General features: G+C 48.7%; 1 protein-coding gene across 1 annotated transcript in view; it reads left to right on the top strand.

The window, feature by feature from the left end:
• Positions 1 to 8,140: 8,140 nt before the first annotated feature.
• Positions 8,141 to 18,670, top strand: part of LOC129406851 (carcinoembryonic antigen-related cell adhesion molecule 20-like) — a 36,056-nt gene continuing 25,526 nt past the window's right edge. Inside the window, exons 1-4 of the mRNA XM_055146445.1 lie at positions 8,141 to 8,164; positions 8,390 to 8,561; positions 9,006 to 9,111; positions 9,300 to 9,367. Coding sequence (XP_055002420.1) covers positions 8,141 to 8,164; positions 8,390 to 8,561; positions 9,006 to 9,111; positions 9,300 to 9,367 — 370 coding nt within the window. The remainder of the gene's footprint in view (positions 8,165 to 8,389; positions 8,562 to 9,005; positions 9,112 to 9,299; positions 9,368 to 18,670) is intronic.

The raw sequence follows: 18,670 nt of genomic DNA, 5'->3' as shown, positions 1-18,670 counted from the left end.
CACATATGGTATCTGGGATTGGGCTTGGGTCAGTTGCTTGCAAGGCAAGTGCCTTATCTGCTGTTTCATCTCACTAGCCCCTAATAAATTTCAAGTGATATATACTACACACACACACACACACACACACACACATATTGGTTTGGGGGCCACACCCAGTGATGCTCAGGGGTAACTCCTGGCTCTGCAATCAGGAATTACACCTGGCAGGGATCAGAGGACAATATGGGATGCTCGGAATTGAACCTGGGTTGGCCCTGTGCAAGGAAAGTCCCCTATCTGCTGTATTGTCGTCACTCCTGCCCATTAAGTGGTATATACTCTCATATAATAAAAGCTCTCTTATAATGCTCTCATATAATAAAATCAAAAAGAGAACAAGACTCAAGAGAATGACTTGTTTAAAAAAAATTAACATCACAGGTAGTTTGGAAAGTAGTATTTATGTAACATTCTTACTAGGCACTGTTCTACATTCATAGATGTGCATATACATATATCTCATTCCATCCTCAAAGCAATTCTTCAGAGATCACACTGTTATTTTTGTTTTCTAGATGATGAACTGGAAACCCTAAAATATTGCATAGCTTAACCTAGATCAAAAGGACAGATCTGAGACTGATTCCAGGAATCCAATTCTAGAACTGGTGCTCTGATCTTTTAATTTTTAATCTTGATTAATTATGGACCACGCCCAGAACTTTTTCTGCTATGCCTCCGGTCTCTCTGCTCAAGGGTTATTCTGTGCTTAGGGGTGCAGGGATCACACCTGGGTCAGCCACATGACAGGCAAGTGCCTTAACCCCTATACTACTAACTGTCATGCTCCATGACATTGCCTACACATCAGTGCCTATCCTAGCATTAGTAATACTGTTTGCAGATAATGCACAAAACTCATTACACTCATTCATAAGTGATGCCCCAAAGTATTGCAAATTAATTTAGTAAGATATTAAAAAACAAGATGAAAACCTTCAAAGTCCCATTGAGAAATAAAAGAATTGATATGTGGCTTGGCTCTACTGTACAGATGTTAAATTTGCAGATTGATTTTCAGATTCAAATCAAATCTGATACAGTCAGGGCTGGAGAGACAATACAACGGGTCAGGCACTTGCCATGTATGTGGCTCATGCAAGTTCAACCCAACACAACCTATATGACCCCAAACGCTGTCAGAAGTGATCCCCTAGCAGAGCCAGGAGGAATCCCTGAGCACCACCAGGTGTGCCCCCAAAACACAAACAGAAAATTCCCCTTGGAAACTGACAAGTGGTGAAGGCTGGTAAGTTACAGACTAAATGCACCTGTGGAATATAGTGTCTGATTGCGAGAATAAAGGTGAACAGGGAGGGTGTGGGGAGTGACTGGGCTGTTTGCCAGTTTACAAGGGGAGCGGAGGGAAGCCTGATAAGGAGGTACCATCCTTGTAAAGTTCAGATCCACCTTGAAAGTTCTCAGAGGGCGAATCTGACAGGAGGGCGAGTCTAACAGGAAATAGGCTCAGAGCTTGCTAAGGACACAGCTAGAAACCTGCGGGTGAGGCTGAGCCAGGTGACACAGCCAGGGGCAGCCAGGCTAATTTCACTTTTATTTGGAGGTCAGGGTCACACCAGTGATCCTGGCTCTGCACTCAGGAATAACTCCTGGTGGTGCTCAGGGAACCATATAGCATGGTAGGGATTGAACTCTAGTCGTTGTACTATTGCTCTGGTCCCCGTGCTTTTTTTTTGGGGGGAGGGGGTCAGTGAATCTTTATTTATTTATTTATTTAATAATGTAGAAGTACTGCTATTTATTCAGTCTTTGATTAAGCTGATTAAGTAGGCCATGAACTCAACATTACTTTTTTTTAATTCAGAATGTTTTTATTTTATTAGTATTTTAGGGCATTTGCCTTGCATGTGGTGGACCTGGGTTCAATTCCTCTGTCCTTCTCAGAGAGCCCAGCAAGCTACTGAGAGTATCCCACCCACATGGCAGAGTCTAGCAAGCTACCCGTGGTGTATTCAATATGCCAAAAACAGTAAGAAGTTCACAATGGAGGCATTACTGGTGCCCACTTGAGCAAATCGATGAACAACGGGATGACAATGCTACAGTGACAGTGCTACAGTGCTTTATCCCCATGAGATACTTTCCTGTAGACTTTCATTCACACAATGATCAATCACCCAACCCTCCACCAATGCACATCTACCACCACCAAAATCCCCAGTATCCCCCCCATCCCACCCCTCCCCTGCCTCTTGGCTGACAATCTCCCCCATACTCTCTTTTGTATTGCCTGTTATGGATAGCATAAGATGTCGCAGCCGCTCTCTCCTATAATTCTAAAATTTTAGAAAATAGGGTCTGGAGAAATCACAGCAGCGAGCTGCTCGGTTCGAAAATTCCTTTGTGTGACTCTGAATCATGGCTGTTAAGGAGCTTGAGTAGCAGATGGAGGTAGTTTGTGGGCATCACCTCCAGGGTACCATGGGAAGGAGGGTATAAGAAGGACTGGCCCATCTCCTATTTCTTGAGGCCTGAAATTTACTGCCACTGAACCCACGTGCTTACACTTCTCATTGGGTTCTGGAAGTCAGCAGCCACCAGGGATCTTATGGTTCTTAGAGGAAGGTGGAGGGACAATGCTTGCCCCCGTCTGAGGCACCCTGGTGAAGTCAGCCTGCCTTTAAGTCTGGAGGCATCTCTGCAGCGAGCTGTTCAGTTCGGAGATTCTTTTGTGTGTCTCTAGATCATGCCCCTTGTTTCCATCTTTTCCAGAGAAACAAACCGTTGGCTTATGCGTTATTGGCCTTAACTGCAGCTTTTGAACAATTTCAGGATTTATGGGTCTCTGAAATAAGGTCAGTAAATAAGGTCAGTAAATGAGCTTGTATAGCTGAGCCAAAGGTGGTTTGTGGGTGTGGCTCCCACATACCTAACTTTTGGCCTTTTAATTTCTTTATAAACTTGGACCCAAGTGGTTGGGATCCAGCCAAAGTCACAATGGCAATTTGGGAGTATCAGGAAGTCTGATGGCACTATCAGACTGCTGACGAACTCGCCCCGCAAGTACAAGTTGTCCAGCTAGCAGCTCCATACCCCCAAGTGCATATTTTAAATAGTACTATCATCTCAAAGAATTAACCCATGCAAGCATCTTTGAAAACACATCTTTTCCCATTGTGGTTTAGCTTATTAATGTCATTGTTTGCCCTTTTTTTAACTGTCCATGCAAGAACATAGATGTTTCAGTTCTGCTTTTGCTGCATATGATTTTTAGTTTTAGGTGTATTTTTGTGGGGGGGGGGAAATCATCTCCCCCTTGATGCTTTGGATTTACTGCTTGCTCTGCACTCAGCAATTACTCCTGGTGGTGCTCAGTGGACTATATTGGTGCCGGGGGTCGAATCCTGGTCAGCCACGTGAAAGGCAAGCACCCTGCCAGATAAACTATTGTTCCAGAAATAGTCTCTTACAAAGCTGTACATTTCTTTCTGGTTGACAAATCAGTTGTCAGTGAGGTCTTTTGGGAATTACTCTTTCCCTATTTGCCTATGGTCTCTGGAACTGGAAAGAGTATAATAGATTTGGGGCTGGAGTGATAGCACAGCGGGTAGGGCGTTTGCCTTGCACGCAGCCGACCCGGGTTCAAATCCCAGCATCCCATATGGTCCCCTGAGCACCGCCAGGGGTGATTCCTGAGTACATGAGCCAGGAGTGACCCCTGTGCATTGCTGGGTGTGACCCAAAAAGCAAAAAAAAAAAAAAGAGTATAATAGATAAGGCACTTGCTTTGCACATGGCCAACCCAGTTTTGTTTGTTTGTTTGTTTTGTGGGGGTCACACCCAGTGATGCTCAGATATTACTTCTGGCTCTACACTCAGGAATTATTCCTGGTGGTGCTTGGGGAACCATATGGGATGCTGGGGTGTTATGTGCTGAAAGTAGATAAAGGACCAAACGTGATAGCCTCTCAGTAGCTGTATTGCAAACCATAATGCCCAAAAGTAGAGGGAGAGTTTGGGGGAAGTTATCCGCCATAGAGGCGGAGGGGGGGGGGTCCGAAAGAGGAGGAGGGTAATACTGGGGACATTGGTGGTGGAGATTGTGCACTGGTGGAGGGATGGTGTTCTATCATTGTATGACTAAAACTCAATTATGAAAGATTTGTAACTATACCCCTATCCTACCCCTTGGGCCCCTCATTAACAGTATTGTAAAACAGAGTACTGCAACAAGAACAAAAAAGGCGGGAGTGGGAGGAGAGAGGGCGGGGTAACCAAATGGTAACCCAAACAGAACATGAGCTTTGCCTTGACATGGCTCCTGCTCCTGATTCCAGGTTCCTCACGGAACGCTGTGGGCTGGCAAGTGACATGGACTCATGCACCCCGCACTCCAGCCGAGGTCCCACCCATGTGTGAGTGACGGACACAGGAGGCATCTGCATATGCTAAGCGCTGTCCTAGGCCTTAGGTATCCCCCGCCAGGCAGTGGCACCAGCAGAGCTGTCAGGGGAGATGAGTGGGTGATGGAGCGGCAGATGGAAGGAAGGTGGGTACGGAGCCGCCAAGGCTCCCACAAGCTCCAGCTGGAGCAGGAGGGCGTGAGCAGGGATTTGGGAAGCCGACTTCCTCTTTGTACACCAGATCCCATCCAGCTGGGAAGCCTGCGCCCTCCTCTACCTCAGATTTTCCATTTATCCTAGGTATTACATTTACCATGTGATCTCCCGAGGTCACTGGGAGGAGAAAAGGGCACCTGTCCTCTGCCGGGAACTGGCCAAGGATGGGGCGATAAGGGACAGCTGTAAACCAGAGTGTTTGGGCCAGCCTCTCCCTGGCCAGCAGCCAGGCCTTGGCACAGCATCCTATGGGATACAGATGCCTGGGGTGGCCGGATTTTTCACCATCTCCAGGGGCACTTGTGAGAGCACTTAAACACCCAGCTGGTCCCCTGAACCCTGGTCACAGGGGAGGGGCTCAAAGCAGGGCAGGGAGGCACTTCTCGGGGTTCTGGTCCTCCAACCCCACCTGCACTCCCGGAAATATGCACACCTAACAGACACTCACCTCTTATCTCACGAGATGCCAGGAGGGAGTTTTCTCTGTTAAGTGATGATGGGCCCCTCCAATGATCACTTTTTTTGGACTGGGGGGAAGGAGGGCACACATGGTGCTCAGCCTGACTCCTGCTTGTGCTCAGGGATTACTCTAAGCAGGTTTGGGGGACTATATAGGGTATTAGGGACCAAACCTGGGTCGGTGCATGTAAGGCAAATGCCCTCCCCACTGTTCTATTGCTCCGACCCTGATTTCTCTTTGTTGGGGTCACCATAGCAGAGTGTGCACTATTCTTGACTGTGATGACCCCCACTGGCCTCAGAGCTCCCCAGGGATTGTGATGTGTGTGTGTGTGTGTGTGTGAGTCACTTCATGGTACTCAGGGCTGACTCCTGCTCTCTGTTCTAGGGTCCCTCCTGCTGGGACTCAGGGGACCCTCACGGTGTCAGGGGTGAAACCTGTGTTGGGTGTGTTGGCTGCAGGTGAGACAAGTGCCCTCCCTACTGTGTTATTTCTTGACCTTGGTGCCTTTTACACTGTGGTGCTCACAGCCCCAGTGCTCAGAGTTGGGGGAGGGGGGCTCCAGCTGCAGTGTTCTCACACACAGAGCTGAGAGCCGAGGCTCTGCACTCTGTCATTGCCCAGGGGTTGGGGGCCCAAACCATAGAAGTTTGGGGTGATGCTCTGTGCATGTGGGCAGCACCAGAAGTCAACTCACACTCTCAGGCTCAGAGGGCCACTGGGCCAGGCCCAGCCCTGACCCCACCCAGGTAATTCTGTGTTAGCTCAGTTATCTCTGTGACCTGTCACTCAACCTCTCTTATCTGCTCAGTTCACTCCCCTGTCAAATGGGGCAGTGCTTGTGCCTCCTCTAAAGGCTCCTGTGGGCATGGGAGCCATCGAACAGCGCTTCAGGCATTTTTTTTTATGTGACCTATCCTCCTTCAAATCCCCGCCACAACATAAGTTTCCACAAGCACAGAGCCAGAAGCAAACCCTGAGCACAACCAGGAGTGCCCCCAAAGTCAATTTTTATACCAATAGACATAAGGTTTCAGAGCGCCCTTATGCCACAGAGGGGAGGGCTCTTGCCTTGAATGTGGCTGATCCAGGTTTGATCCCCAGCACAGCAGATGATCTTCAGAGCACCACCGGGAGGGATCCCTGAGTGCAGAGCCAGGAGTAAACCCTGAGCATCGCTGGGTGTGGCCCAAAAAGTAAAAAAGTCAATAAATAAATTAAATTAAACAAAAATTAGAATTGACTCAAGGAGGACCCTCCATTCCTGTTCTTGCTGCTCTCGCCCTGGCCAGCAGAATTGGGTTCCTGCTGCCCCACCATTCCTGAGCCTCTGTTCCATCTCTCCCTGGACCAGCCCACACAGGCAAAACCTTCAAGGGCACCCAGGGCCAAAGGGCAGGTGCTTGCTCTTTCCTCCTCCTCGGGGAAGCCCCTTCGAGGTTCCTGCTCTAGGGGTGGGGCAGAGAATAAAGGGGAGACTCGAGAGAGGGTAGCAGTGGAGTCAGAGTCCCTCCACCTCCTTGCAGTGTGGAGCCTCTGTGCCCTGGTCTGGACGCTCACCACATGCCAGGAGAGAGGGGACCGCAGTGCACATCATCTCTGCATGAAGGCAGGAGACAGCTGAGCACCCAGACATTAGGTCCCCCACCCATGGGGCTTTCCAGGCTGGGATTCCTGCTCTTGGGTGAGTACGCAGCCTCCTTCCAATGGAATGACTGTAGAGGTATGTGTGTGAGTGTAAGTGTGTGTGTGAATATGTGTGTGAGTGTGTGAGTACATGTATGAGAGTGTGAATGTGTGTATGTATAAGTGTATGTGTGAATGTGTATGTCAGTCCAAGAATGTGTGCATGTGAGTGTGTGTGAGTATGTGCATGTGTGTATGAGAGTGTGTGAGATTATAGTTGTGGGTGTATGAGTATATGTGTGTGTGCATGGGTGAGTGTAAATGTTTGTGAATGTGTGTATGACTGTATGAGTGTGTGAGTGTGCTGTGAGATAGGGTATGTGTGTGTGTATGTGAATGTGTGTGAGTGCATGTGTCAGTGCAAGGGTGCATGTGAGTATGTCTATGTGAGTGTGTAAGTATGTGTGTGTATGTGTTTGTGTGTGTATGGAGGGGAAGATGGCGAGGGAAGTACGCTGCTGTGGGGCCCTTGGCCAGAACAAGGGGGTCCTTGGACTTGTCTGGCAGGTCAGATGGTGGCATGGGAGCAGGACTCCCTGGAAAAGTGAACAGAGAGGGCTCCGGGGGGTATGGGGTGCCTGTCTCAGGATTCAAATCTCACCTTGAGGTCAACTTTAGGCTCAAGGCCTCAGCCCTACTACCTGGAAGACAGAGATGTGGTCATCTTCCCAATGACCACACCCTGGTAGGCTCTGCATCTCTCAGGGGTCCTCCAAATAGCCTGATAAGTCACATCCCTGATTTTTAGAGTCTCACCCCGACACTCGGCGATGGCGCCCAGGCAGGTACACAAGCCTGTGCTTGCTCCAGACAGCCCAGATCCAGCCTGCAAACATTGACTCAGAGGCAGGGATGATATCTAGGGAGCAGGGTGTGGGTGGGGAGTGTGAGGGGGGACTGGGTCCCCACCCTGTTCTCTGCATCCATAGGGGCATGCAGCTCAGTGCCCGTGGACATGGGGCACCCATGGCCACACACCCTTGTGGCTTCAAGACTGTGCCAAGAGGTCAAATTCAAGGCGAGGAAGAGTGAAGAAGTTGAGGAAGGAAGTTGAATGAGGAAAAGCCCAAAGGGTCAAAGGTCAGCTTCTCCCAGGAGAGTTGAAGAAACCCAGAGCCATAGTAGAGCGAGGAGGGCATTTGCTCTGCAGGCAGCCTACCTGTGTTTGATCTGCAGCATCCCATAGGGTCCCCCAAGCACCTCCAGGAGTGATTCTTAATCTCTGAGCATTGCCGGTGAGACCCCAAAACAAAACATGTTGCTGAGAGACAAACAGACTTCTGCAGGCTGGGTTCCAGAAGCTTCTGCCCAGGCTTTGCCAAGTGACATTACCTCTCTGAGCCTGTTGGCCTCTGTATGGGCTTGGGCGGCCATGCCAGCGAGTGAGAAGAATCAGGTAGGTGTGCCCATGACCTCTTGCCAGCAACACTAGGCTGCGAGTAACGTTATGCTCACGTGATATCTGGGGAAACTGAGGCTCAGAGTCAGACCTGGCAGGGTTAGGGACCATATTTACAACTCAGACCCCCTTCAGTGCACCCAGCCCTCTGAACCCCAACTGTCGCTTCTCTCCCAAGCATCCTCCCTTCTCACTGCCCATGGCCTGCCCACTGCTGCCCAGGACACCCCAGAAGCTGGCCCGCTCACCATCACCCAAAGTGAGGAGGAAAATGTTCAGACGTTGGGATCCCCCCACCTCCAGGCACCCCAGATTCGCAAGGAAGCGGGCTCAGAAGGATACGACTCATTCGAATCCATATCCCCAATGCCTCAAGTACCCAGAAATCCTCAAGGTACGGCTGATGGACCCAGTGTGATCAGTTCTCCTGCGGTCCTGGGGGCTCTATGGTCATGGGTGGGAGGTGACTGAGAAGGAGGTGGGGTACATAGCTGGCATCCACAATACCAGCTCCTGTCTCTTTGCAGCTAATTTTTTTATGATGGCGTGGAGGGTTGGAAGTGCTCAGGGTTAGACTTAGGGGACATCTGTGGTGCCCAGGATGCCCAAGGGCATGTCAAGCGCCTTCTTTTTGGGAAGGGACCAGCACCTGGACCTCTGTTGATCTCTCTAACCTGTGGAGTCCCCTGCAGTTACTCCCACAGCTGCCTCCAGGCCTGGAGATGGGGACAAAGGAGACAAAGCCAGCGAGTGGAGATGGGGTGCAAAGGCACCTGGGAACAGGCGGGTAGGGATGCGGGGTGCCCACTGGGGTTTGTGCTGCTCCGTCTCTGCCCAGGTCCCTCCCCGACCCTGTCTGCTGGGGCCATCGCTGGCATCGTCCTGGGGGTTGTGGCCGCCATTGCTATTTCCCTGGGCTTGCTGTGCTTCTTCTGCTTCCGAAGGTAAAGCTGGAAACTGGGGTGGGGGTGGGGGGTTCTTGCTGTGGGGTGGGGGCCACCAGGCAGCAGTGTCATGGACTTTGGCCCACAGGACACTCATTGGGTTGGGGACATTGCTGCAGAGTGGCCAGTGGGGCTGGGTGGGTGCCATAGATCAGGGAGTGAGAGCTTTGGGCTTTTTGGACCTTCAGGAAAACAACAGAGAGTCCACCCAGCAGTCCAGAGGAGATCGACTCGGTGTCCGGTTCAATGAGCTCAAGTAAGTGACGTGTGGTGGCCACAGGGAGCACAGTCGAGTACCCCAGCATCTACTCCCACCGGTGACCTTCCCCCCAATGCAGCTATGCTCTGCTCCCTCCCAGCCTTAGGCTCCCCACCTGGGAAATGGGTGAGTGGAATGAGTAACCAACTTCCATCATGGGGCAAAGGGCTCTGTCCTCTTCTTTGTGACCAGCTCAGGAAAGTTGCCTGTTGGTGGCTGTCGAAGGAATCTGTCCCACCCTCTTCCCCTGAGACTCAAACACAACCACTGACCTCCCTGGGCTTGGGAAAGGCAGAGAGAAAAATACCTTTGTCAGCTCCAGCTGTAGACCTTGGAAGAACAGGAAACAGCAGGATAGTCCAGGCCAGCTCAGGACTGCAGCGAGGAAAACCAAGGCCAGGAGGATGAGGACAGACTCAGGCCCAGAGAGATAGTTTGGGACTTCAAGGCGCTTGCTGCATGCTGCTACCACCCAGCTCCATCACTGGTACCACCTCAGGTCCCCCAAGCACTGACGGGTGTGCCCCCCTCAGCCCCACAAAATGGATAAACACAGGTTCCAGCCAGGGGATCCACTGGCATGATTGGGCACCTAATTTTATTTTTCTTAATCTTCCTTCATTTGTTTTGAGGCCATACCCAGTGGTTCTCAGGGGTGACTTCTGACTCTGCACTCAGGAATTACTCCTGGTGGTGGTCAGGGGACCCTATGGGATGCCGGGGATCAAATCTGGGCAAGTTGCCTACAAGGAAAGTGCCCTCCCCACTATGGCTCCAGCCCCTGGGCACTTAATTCTAGAATTCTCTCCTCTCCACACCACCAGTCTTGACTAATGCAGAACAAGACTTCCAGAACATTCCTAGGTCAAGTTTCCTGGAGAGGTGATGGGAGGTCGTGGGGGAGGAAGGAAGATTTTTCTCACCTCTTCACTGGGCCAGGGCATGAATGGGAAATATCTCCCTTCCTTCATGTCACCCCTAACTCTAACCCATGAGTCTCATTTACTCTCTCTCTCTCTCTCTCTAGATAACGCAGAGCCCACCAGCACCCCCGAACCTGAGAGACAGACCTCACAGTCAGGTGAGTGATGAGTTCAAGGGCCCCCAACCTTGCACCCCACAGCCCAGGAATACTGTCCAGGCTTTTCATTTGGGGCCAAGGGGTGGGGGTCAGGCAAGTTCCTTGGAGGACCCTCCGTGCCATTTGAGTCTCTGCTCTGGGCATCCAGCCCCTCCCTGGCCGTACCCCTGTTCTTTATTCTCTGTCACTGAGACACACCCAGCAGTGCTCAACAGCTATTCCTGGCCCTGTGATTAGGAGTAACCCCTGGCCATGCTCAGGGACCCTACACAGTTCCCGGGGTTGGCCCAGGGTCAGTCACGTGCAAGGCCAGTGCCTCCCCCACTAGTGTCCAGTGGCTAGTCTGGAACTCCCTCTGTGCCCTGGGGTAACAGAGCCCCCAGAGAGGCCCAGGTGGTCCCCGGGAATGGCCAGGAGTAGCCCCCAGGCCAAGCCCCACCACTTCTCTGCCACATTCTTTCCCCACAAATTTTTCTGTCATTGGTCTCTGGTTCTGAGGGCTGTGAATTTGCTGGACTTGACTGAGAAGCAGCAGCAGGATGATGGCCATGATGGAGAACACCCTGTGTATTTAGCAGGATGCCGGGAGGCTGGGAATGGGGACAAAGGGACCTAGGGATCTTCATGAAGCTGGATTAGTTCCGAGAACTCTGGCCCCCATGTGTGGGCCTTTCATGCATGGCCAGGGAGGTGGCCCTGCCCTTAGAAGCTGCAGAGGCCCCGTTGGAGGAGAGCGCCACCTGCTGGGCTGAGAAGGGCACTGGGGCCTCACCCTGCTTCTCTCTTTGGTTCTTGTTTTTTCCGGTGTGGTGGTGGGGGGAAGGTACACCCAGCAATGCTCAGGGGTTATTCCTAGCTGTGCACTCCGGGGTCACTCCTGGCAGTGCTCAGGGGACTCTATGAGATGCCGGGGATGGAACGTGCCCTCCCTTCTGACCATTACTCGGCCTCCACTTCTGGGTCTTTGCAGGAACCTGGGGCCTCTTTTTGTCGGGGTCCCTGTGCCGATGGGCTCTGACCACCCTCTCTGTGCCCTTGCAGATTGTCTCCGTTATCTCCGTAGTTCGATGTCATTGTGTCTAAAGGTCATGAGCTGTGTCGAGGCATTCAGGTAATGAGGTACTCAGACCCCTTGGAGAGACAGGATGGGGTAAGGCTCATGCTTCGCACAGAGTTGAGCCCAGTTTTACCTTGAAAGCTGCAGCAGTAACCACTGGATACAGAACCAGATGTGGCCTCAAAATTCCCCTTTAAAAAAAAAAAAAACGCCTCACCCTGAGCACCACCAGGAATAATTTCTGAGCGCAGAGCCAGGAGTAGGCCCCTCAGCATCACCAAGTGTAGCTCCAAAACTAAATAAACAAACAAAAAAGACCAAATCTGTCTTCCACGGGGGGAGTATGTGGGCCACTCTCAGACCCAATCAGCATCTGAAGTGCAGTTAAAAAGGGAGAAAGATCTTTGGATTTTCCAAGGGTGAGGAAAGCCCCAGGCTTTAGAGCAAGCTGACCCAGAGGACCACCCAGAAGATGTTAATCACCAATTCTCTCTTTAACAGTTTCTTGTGGCAGGAAGAAAATGAGTGTTGTTAGCTCCGGAAGAACCAGATAAATCCCACATCACTCTTGAGGAAGGACCTAGAGTATTCCAGACAATGGAATCCGTGTGACGTTTTATTTCAACACGTTGCTCAGGGCCCACCAATTCTCCACTGTGTTTTTTGTTTGTTATAGGCCCATATGGGGTGCCAGGGATCAAGTCTGAGTTGGGCATATACCAAGCAAGGACCCTACCCACTGTGCTCTCTCTCTCCAGCCCCTGATCACGGATAATTTGGAAGTGCTCAAAAGAGGATATAGGCAATGTAGGAGGGTCCCTGGAATGTGAAGTTTTTTTCTACCTCTTCCATTCCGCATTATTGCTTTGTAATTAACAAACAAACAAACAGGCAATTAGCTGGCAGAAAGAAAGAAGGAAAGAAAGGAGGAATGAAAGAAAGAAAGAAAGAAAGAAAGAAAGAAAGAAAGAAAGAAAGAAAGAAAGAAAGAAAGAAAGAAAGAAAGAAAGAAAGAAAGAAAGAAAGAAAGAAAGAAAGAAAGAAAGAGAGAGAGTAAGGAAGGAAGGAAGGAAGGAAGGAAGGAAGGAAGGAAGGAAGGAAGGAAGGAAGGAAGGAAGGAAGGAAGGAAGGAAGGAAATATAGAAAAAAGCAACACAGGAGAGGGCCACTATCAAGGGCCAGAAGCTGTGAGACTGTACCCAGATCTATGTGGACAATAGTCCACCTCAGCTCTGGACCCAAGTCCTGCAGACACAGCATCTCTTAGATATGTATTAATTTTATTAATTTTATTTTCAAAGAGTTGTTCACAGTAATTGATTGCATTCAATATTTCAACATCAGTCCCACCACCATTATACATTCCCACCCCATTATTTCACCGCCGCTCAAGTCTGCCCCAAGGGCAGATGCTAAATAATTTATTTTGTATTGCTTGTTATGAATGATTGATTAAAAATGATCCAAAAAGTCTTCCTGGGAAGAAAGTGTGTGAAAATTCTTTTATCTTATCTCAGAGCCATAAAGCCCTTTTATTAGAAATCATTAACATGTCGTTAGAGTTTTGAGCCTCATGTGCTAATATATGTGTGTACATATATACATATTTTATCAAGATTGATGTCTTCTCCTTACACCCCATCAAATGTGGTGTGCTAATCTTGGTGTATCAATAGCATCATAAGACAGCATCTCATACAGCTCATACAACTCGGTCCCTAGGGGCTCTGGAGGGATGACAGTGGGTCTTTCTTGGAAATATGCAGCATGTGCACCACTCAGGCCCATAGATTTTCTCTTCCCTGCAGACCCCAGGAATGGACACACCCAATGAGTTCTCCCAAATATGGACTGAAGAAGCAGAGTGAGAAGCAAAGGCACAGGAACTTTTTTTTTAATTGAATCACTATGTGGAAAGTTACAAAGCTTCCAGGCTTAAGTCTCAGTTATACAATGATCAAACACCCATCCCTTCACCAGTGCACATGTTCCACCACCAAGAATCCCAGTATACCTCCCATCCCACCCCCCTCCCCCGCCTGTGTAGCTGATAATTTTCACTTTACTTTCTCTTTACTTTGATTACATTCAATATTTTTTTAAAAAAACCTCACTCTTATTGTTTGGAGCTTCTTCCCCAAAAATCAGACCTGCTGAAAAGAAGCATTTGATAATTTGTTTTCCATTGCTGAGAATGAAGAGATATGAGGTTTTGGATTTTTGTGTTTTAGTATTTTAGTAATTATGTCCAGGGAAATTTCTGCCAGAAATTACATCATTACAAGCTCGTATTTCTCTTTAGTGGTCCTTATAGTATGGCGGTTGTTGGTGTACAACATCCCATAATCTCAGGCCTAGCTAGGCTTGGCTGTGAACATCATTTTTCTGTTACTGTTTATAACAGAAACAGTAACTTTAACTGACTATACTTCTGGTTGTGTAACTGACTTTGATACTGTTTCCGTTAACCAAGTTAATTTGCATATTCTGTCTATGTGGCTGAATATCATTGGTTAAAACATCAAGCTAGTTAATAAAAGGGGGCTGAGCAGGCTGCTCTCCGTCAGGCTACAACACAAAAAACTCCGGAGACAGCTATGTGATCCTCCCAGAAAACATATATTTCTTTCACGTGCATATCTTAAATATGCCACCGCCATGCTCCAGGCTGCTCTCCGAACCACGTGGCCGCTTTGCAGCCACGTGACACACCATAATACAATTAATACCCATTTCCCATAATTCCCGCACCATATTTGATAAGGCTCAAATATGGTGTGAACCATGGGAACCTCTAAGGGCGATTGGAGGCCACCCTAAAAGCCTCATCCCTCTTGGAGAGCCTGGTAAGCTACCGGGAGTACCCCGCCTGCACAGCAGAGCCTAGCAAGATACCCATGGCATATTTGATATGCCAAAAACAGTAACAACAATGGGCCTCATTCACCCAACACTGAAAGAGCCCCCACTATGGCAGTGTTAAGAAAGATGAGAAGGAGAGGCTGAAAAAAATCTCAGGGATGAACTAGACTGCCAGAATGAAGAAAGACTAAAATGACTGTCTGTGCTTTCAACACACATAGGCTGGCATCAGAAGCATCCATCGAGGATCTGATGGTGCAAGCGCAGAAGATCAAGTACAATGCCATTGGTCTGACCAAAACAAGAAGACATCGATCATATCAAGCCATTTTTGACACTGGAGAAGAATTGTTCCTTGGAACATGCAACAACAGAGGCATCGGTGGTGTTGGTGTACTTCTCAACACAAACTTGGCCATGAGCATTGATTCATTCGAATGCCTAACAACCTGAATTGGATGATTACGCTTGAATAGATGTGGTTCACTGCTGGCATTTTCTGTCTTCATCGTCTACGCACCAACATCCAACTACAATGAAGAAGAAATTAGGAAGTTCTACGTGGAACTGGAGAAGCTCTAAAAAGAAGACCATACCTTCTACAAGACCATTGTTGGTGATTTTAATGCCAAGATAGGACCGAAAGGTCACCCAAAGAACTCCACATTGGGACACATGGCCTAGAATGAAGCCATCAGAGTGAGAGACTGAGTTCATAATGTTGACCAAGACCATCCATGGTAACACACAGTTCCAGAAGGCTGAATCTAAACGCTGGACATGGGAGTCTCCCAGTGGACAGTTCCACAATGAAATTGACTACATCATATTCAATCGAAGGTTTTGCCTGACTGATGTCGCTGTTGTCCCAAAATTCCAAACGGGATCGGACCACCGTCTCCTTCATACAAAATTCTACTTCACAGAGAGGGGAGAAAGGTCTGCAAAGTTTAAGTTTAAGAAGGGAACTCCCAGAATGACCACCAACTGGGAGCTCTTTGGCACTATTGCCGCAATGTGGGGAGATGCCATCCTTGACAACATCAACAAGGAATACAATTGACTTGTTCAGCACCTCCATGACTGCGTGAAGAATGCCGAGAATGAGAAAGTCACAAACAGATGCCTGTCTTTGGAAATTCTCGAGTTCATTCGTCAACGTGGTTTGGCATGAGCCTCAGGCAACCACAAGCTAATGTCCGATCTCGCAAAGCTGTGCAGAGAAGCGATAAAGGAAGATCTCAAAGAGAGAAGAGCAGCAGTGTTGGCCAATGCGGCAGAAGATGGGAAAAGTATTCACAATGCTCACCTGTCCTTTGCCAACTACAAGACCAAGATGACTGCCCTCCGACGTCCTGATGGATCTATCACATCTTCCAGAAGGGCAATGGAGAGGATTATTCACGACTTCTACTCGGATCTCTTTGACAGCCACGTCCTCCTGCCCACATACCAAATTATGCAGGATGGATATGTCATTCCCAATGTCCACCCTTCCGAAATCTGATACGCCATTTCGTCGGTAAAGACGCATACAGCACCCAGTCAGGACAAGATCAGACCCGAACACCTGAAGAATCTGCCTCCAGTACTCATCAATACACTGGCTCGACTCTTCACACACTACCTGTCTGAATGCAAGGTTCTGTCCCAGTGGAAAACCAGCAGTCTCGTTCTGTTGTACAAGAAGGGAGACATCCACGACATCAGCAACTATTGCCCAATCTGCCTGCTGTCTGTTGTCTACAAGTTGTTCACTTGTGTCATCCTGAATAGAATAGGCAGAACACTAGATGAAGGACAAACCAAGCAAGCAAGCCGGGTTCCGAAAAGAATTCAGCACGATCGACCATATCCACATGGTGACCAAACTCATTGAAGTTTCGCGAGAGTTCAAGATGCCGCTCTGTCCAACATTCATTGACTTAAAGAAGGCTTTTGATTCTGTTGAGAAGGAAGCGGTCATCGAAGACCTAACCCAACAGGGCGTTCAAACTCAGTACATCAAGATCCTCCACAATCTGTATTGCAGATTCACCACCAGGATCTCACCATTCTACAAGGAAGTGATCATTGGGAGGGGTTCGGCAGGGCGATACCATTTCACCGAAACTCTTCAGTGCCACCCTCGAGAACATTATGCGATGACTGGAATGGAAAAGAATGGGAGTGAAGATAGATGGTTGGCAACTACACCACCTCTGCTTTGCTGATGATACCGTTCTTACAACGCCAAACATTAGCCAAGTGGCACAATGCTGGCTGACTTCGACCGCGAGTGTAGAAAGGCCGGACTGCAGCTAAACCTCAACAAAACGATACTCATGAAAAATGAACTAGTTTCCCTGATGCTCCATTTACTCTAAATGGAATGAACATCTCCGAATGCAGCAGCTATGTGTACCTGGGTCGAGAACTCAACATGAGGAACAACTGGTGCCAGAACTGCACAGGAGGAAGAGAGCAGCGTGGAAAGCCTTCAAAACCGTTAAAGAAGTGGTTAAGAGGACGAAGGATTTCCAGCTCCGGGCACATCTTTTCAATTCCGCCGTTCTTCCTGCACTAATGTACGCCTCAGAGACCTGGGCCCTACGCAAACAGGATGAGAACGCTATTCGGGTATCCCAAAGAGGAATTGAAAGAGCTATGCTAGGAGTATCACGTCTCACTCAAATAAGAGAAGGAATCTGGAGTTCCGACATCCATCGACGGTCAAGAATCAGGGATGCTGTCTCGTTTGCCAAGGCATCAAAAATCAGATGGGCGGGACATGTAATGAGATTCAGAGACGTCCGCTGGGCTAGAGCTGTTACTGACTGGATTCCACTGGACATCAAAAGAAAAAGACCGCTTGGCTGCCCACCAACGAGATGGTCAGACTTCTTCGTCAAAAGCCTGAATGAACGGTTTGAGGCACTTCCTGTCCCTGGAGCGAGCAGATATCATTGGGCTACATTAGCACACGACGGGGACAAATGGAGACGTTACTGGCACCCACTCGAGCAAATCGAAGATCAACGGAAAGACAAGTGATACAAGTGATATTTTAAATGCCTCAGACTGTCTAACCAAAACTTACTGCAACATATGTTGAAACAGGCGGTCGCCACACTGCACCCCCGCCGCCCCACTGGAAAGGAAAAGCTGAGAGAGAAAAACCTTTCCCCTCCTGGGGCGGCATGGGGCTGTGGCTTGGTTCACAGTCTAGAGATATTTCTGCAAGAAGCTGCTGGTGCCAAAAGTAGATGGCCTCCGGGATCATGGTCATTCAGCAATGGAGAGGCCGCACATGTGCGGCCACTTGGGTCACATCTCGGCGGATAGGAACATCTATCTTTACCCTCCACAGAATCTCTTCTCCTCAGAAACCCCCCACACCTCTGTCTCCCTGCATTTATAGCCCATAGGTTTGTGAAAAATCTCTGGCTTCCTTAGGCCTTTTTCTAGAAAGATTCCTGTGCCTCAGGAGATGGGGTTCTGGATTTCCTTTCCTCAGTCAGTCCTAAAAGCAAACACTGCTCTCTTGTGTGAGACAAGGAAAGACCAGGCGAAAGACAAAGTCCATTTTTTTTTCACTGATGCTAGACTATTGGGCATCAACCCAGGGGATCCCACATGCAAAGGGTCCACTCTAGCTCTGAAACCATTTCTCTAGTCCATCAACTTTATTAAATATATATATATATATTTTAATTTTGGGAGCATTCACCTGGTGTACTCAGGGCTTACTCCTGGCTCTGCTCTCAGGGATCACTCCTGGCAGGGCTGGGAAACCACACGTGGTGTCTGGGATTGAGCTTGGGTCAGCTGCATGTAAGGCAAGTGTTTTATCTGCTGTATCATCTCACTGGCCCCTAGTCAATTTCAAATAGTATATACAACACACACACACACACACCTATATATATTTGTTTGGGGGCCACACCCAGTGATGCTCAGGGGTAACTCCTGACTCTACATGCAGGAATTGCACTGGCAGGGCTCTGGGGACAAAATGGGATGCTCGGGTTTGAATCTGGGTTGGCCATGTGTAAGGAAAGTGCCCAATCTGCTATACTATCATTCCTGCCCATTAAGTGATATATGTTCTCATATAATAAATGCTCTATTATAATCCTCTCACCTAATAAAAGTAAAAAGAGAACAAGACCAAATAAAATGAATTTTTTTAAAAAATTAACATCACAGGTAGTTAGGAAAGTAGAAAGTAATATTTATGTAACATTCTTACTAGGCACTGTTCTAAGGTCTAGATATGCATATTCATACATCTCATTCCATCCTCAAAGCAATTCTTCAG

This window comes from Sorex araneus, chromosome 8 (assembly GCF_027595985.1).
Source record: "Sorex araneus isolate mSorAra2 chromosome 8, mSorAra2.pri, whole genome shotgun sequence".
In the NCBI taxonomy this organism is placed as follows: Eukaryota; Metazoa; Chordata; class Mammalia; order Eulipotyphla; family Soricidae; genus Sorex; species Sorex araneus.
This window is presented reverse-complemented; position numbering and strand designations above follow the sequence as displayed.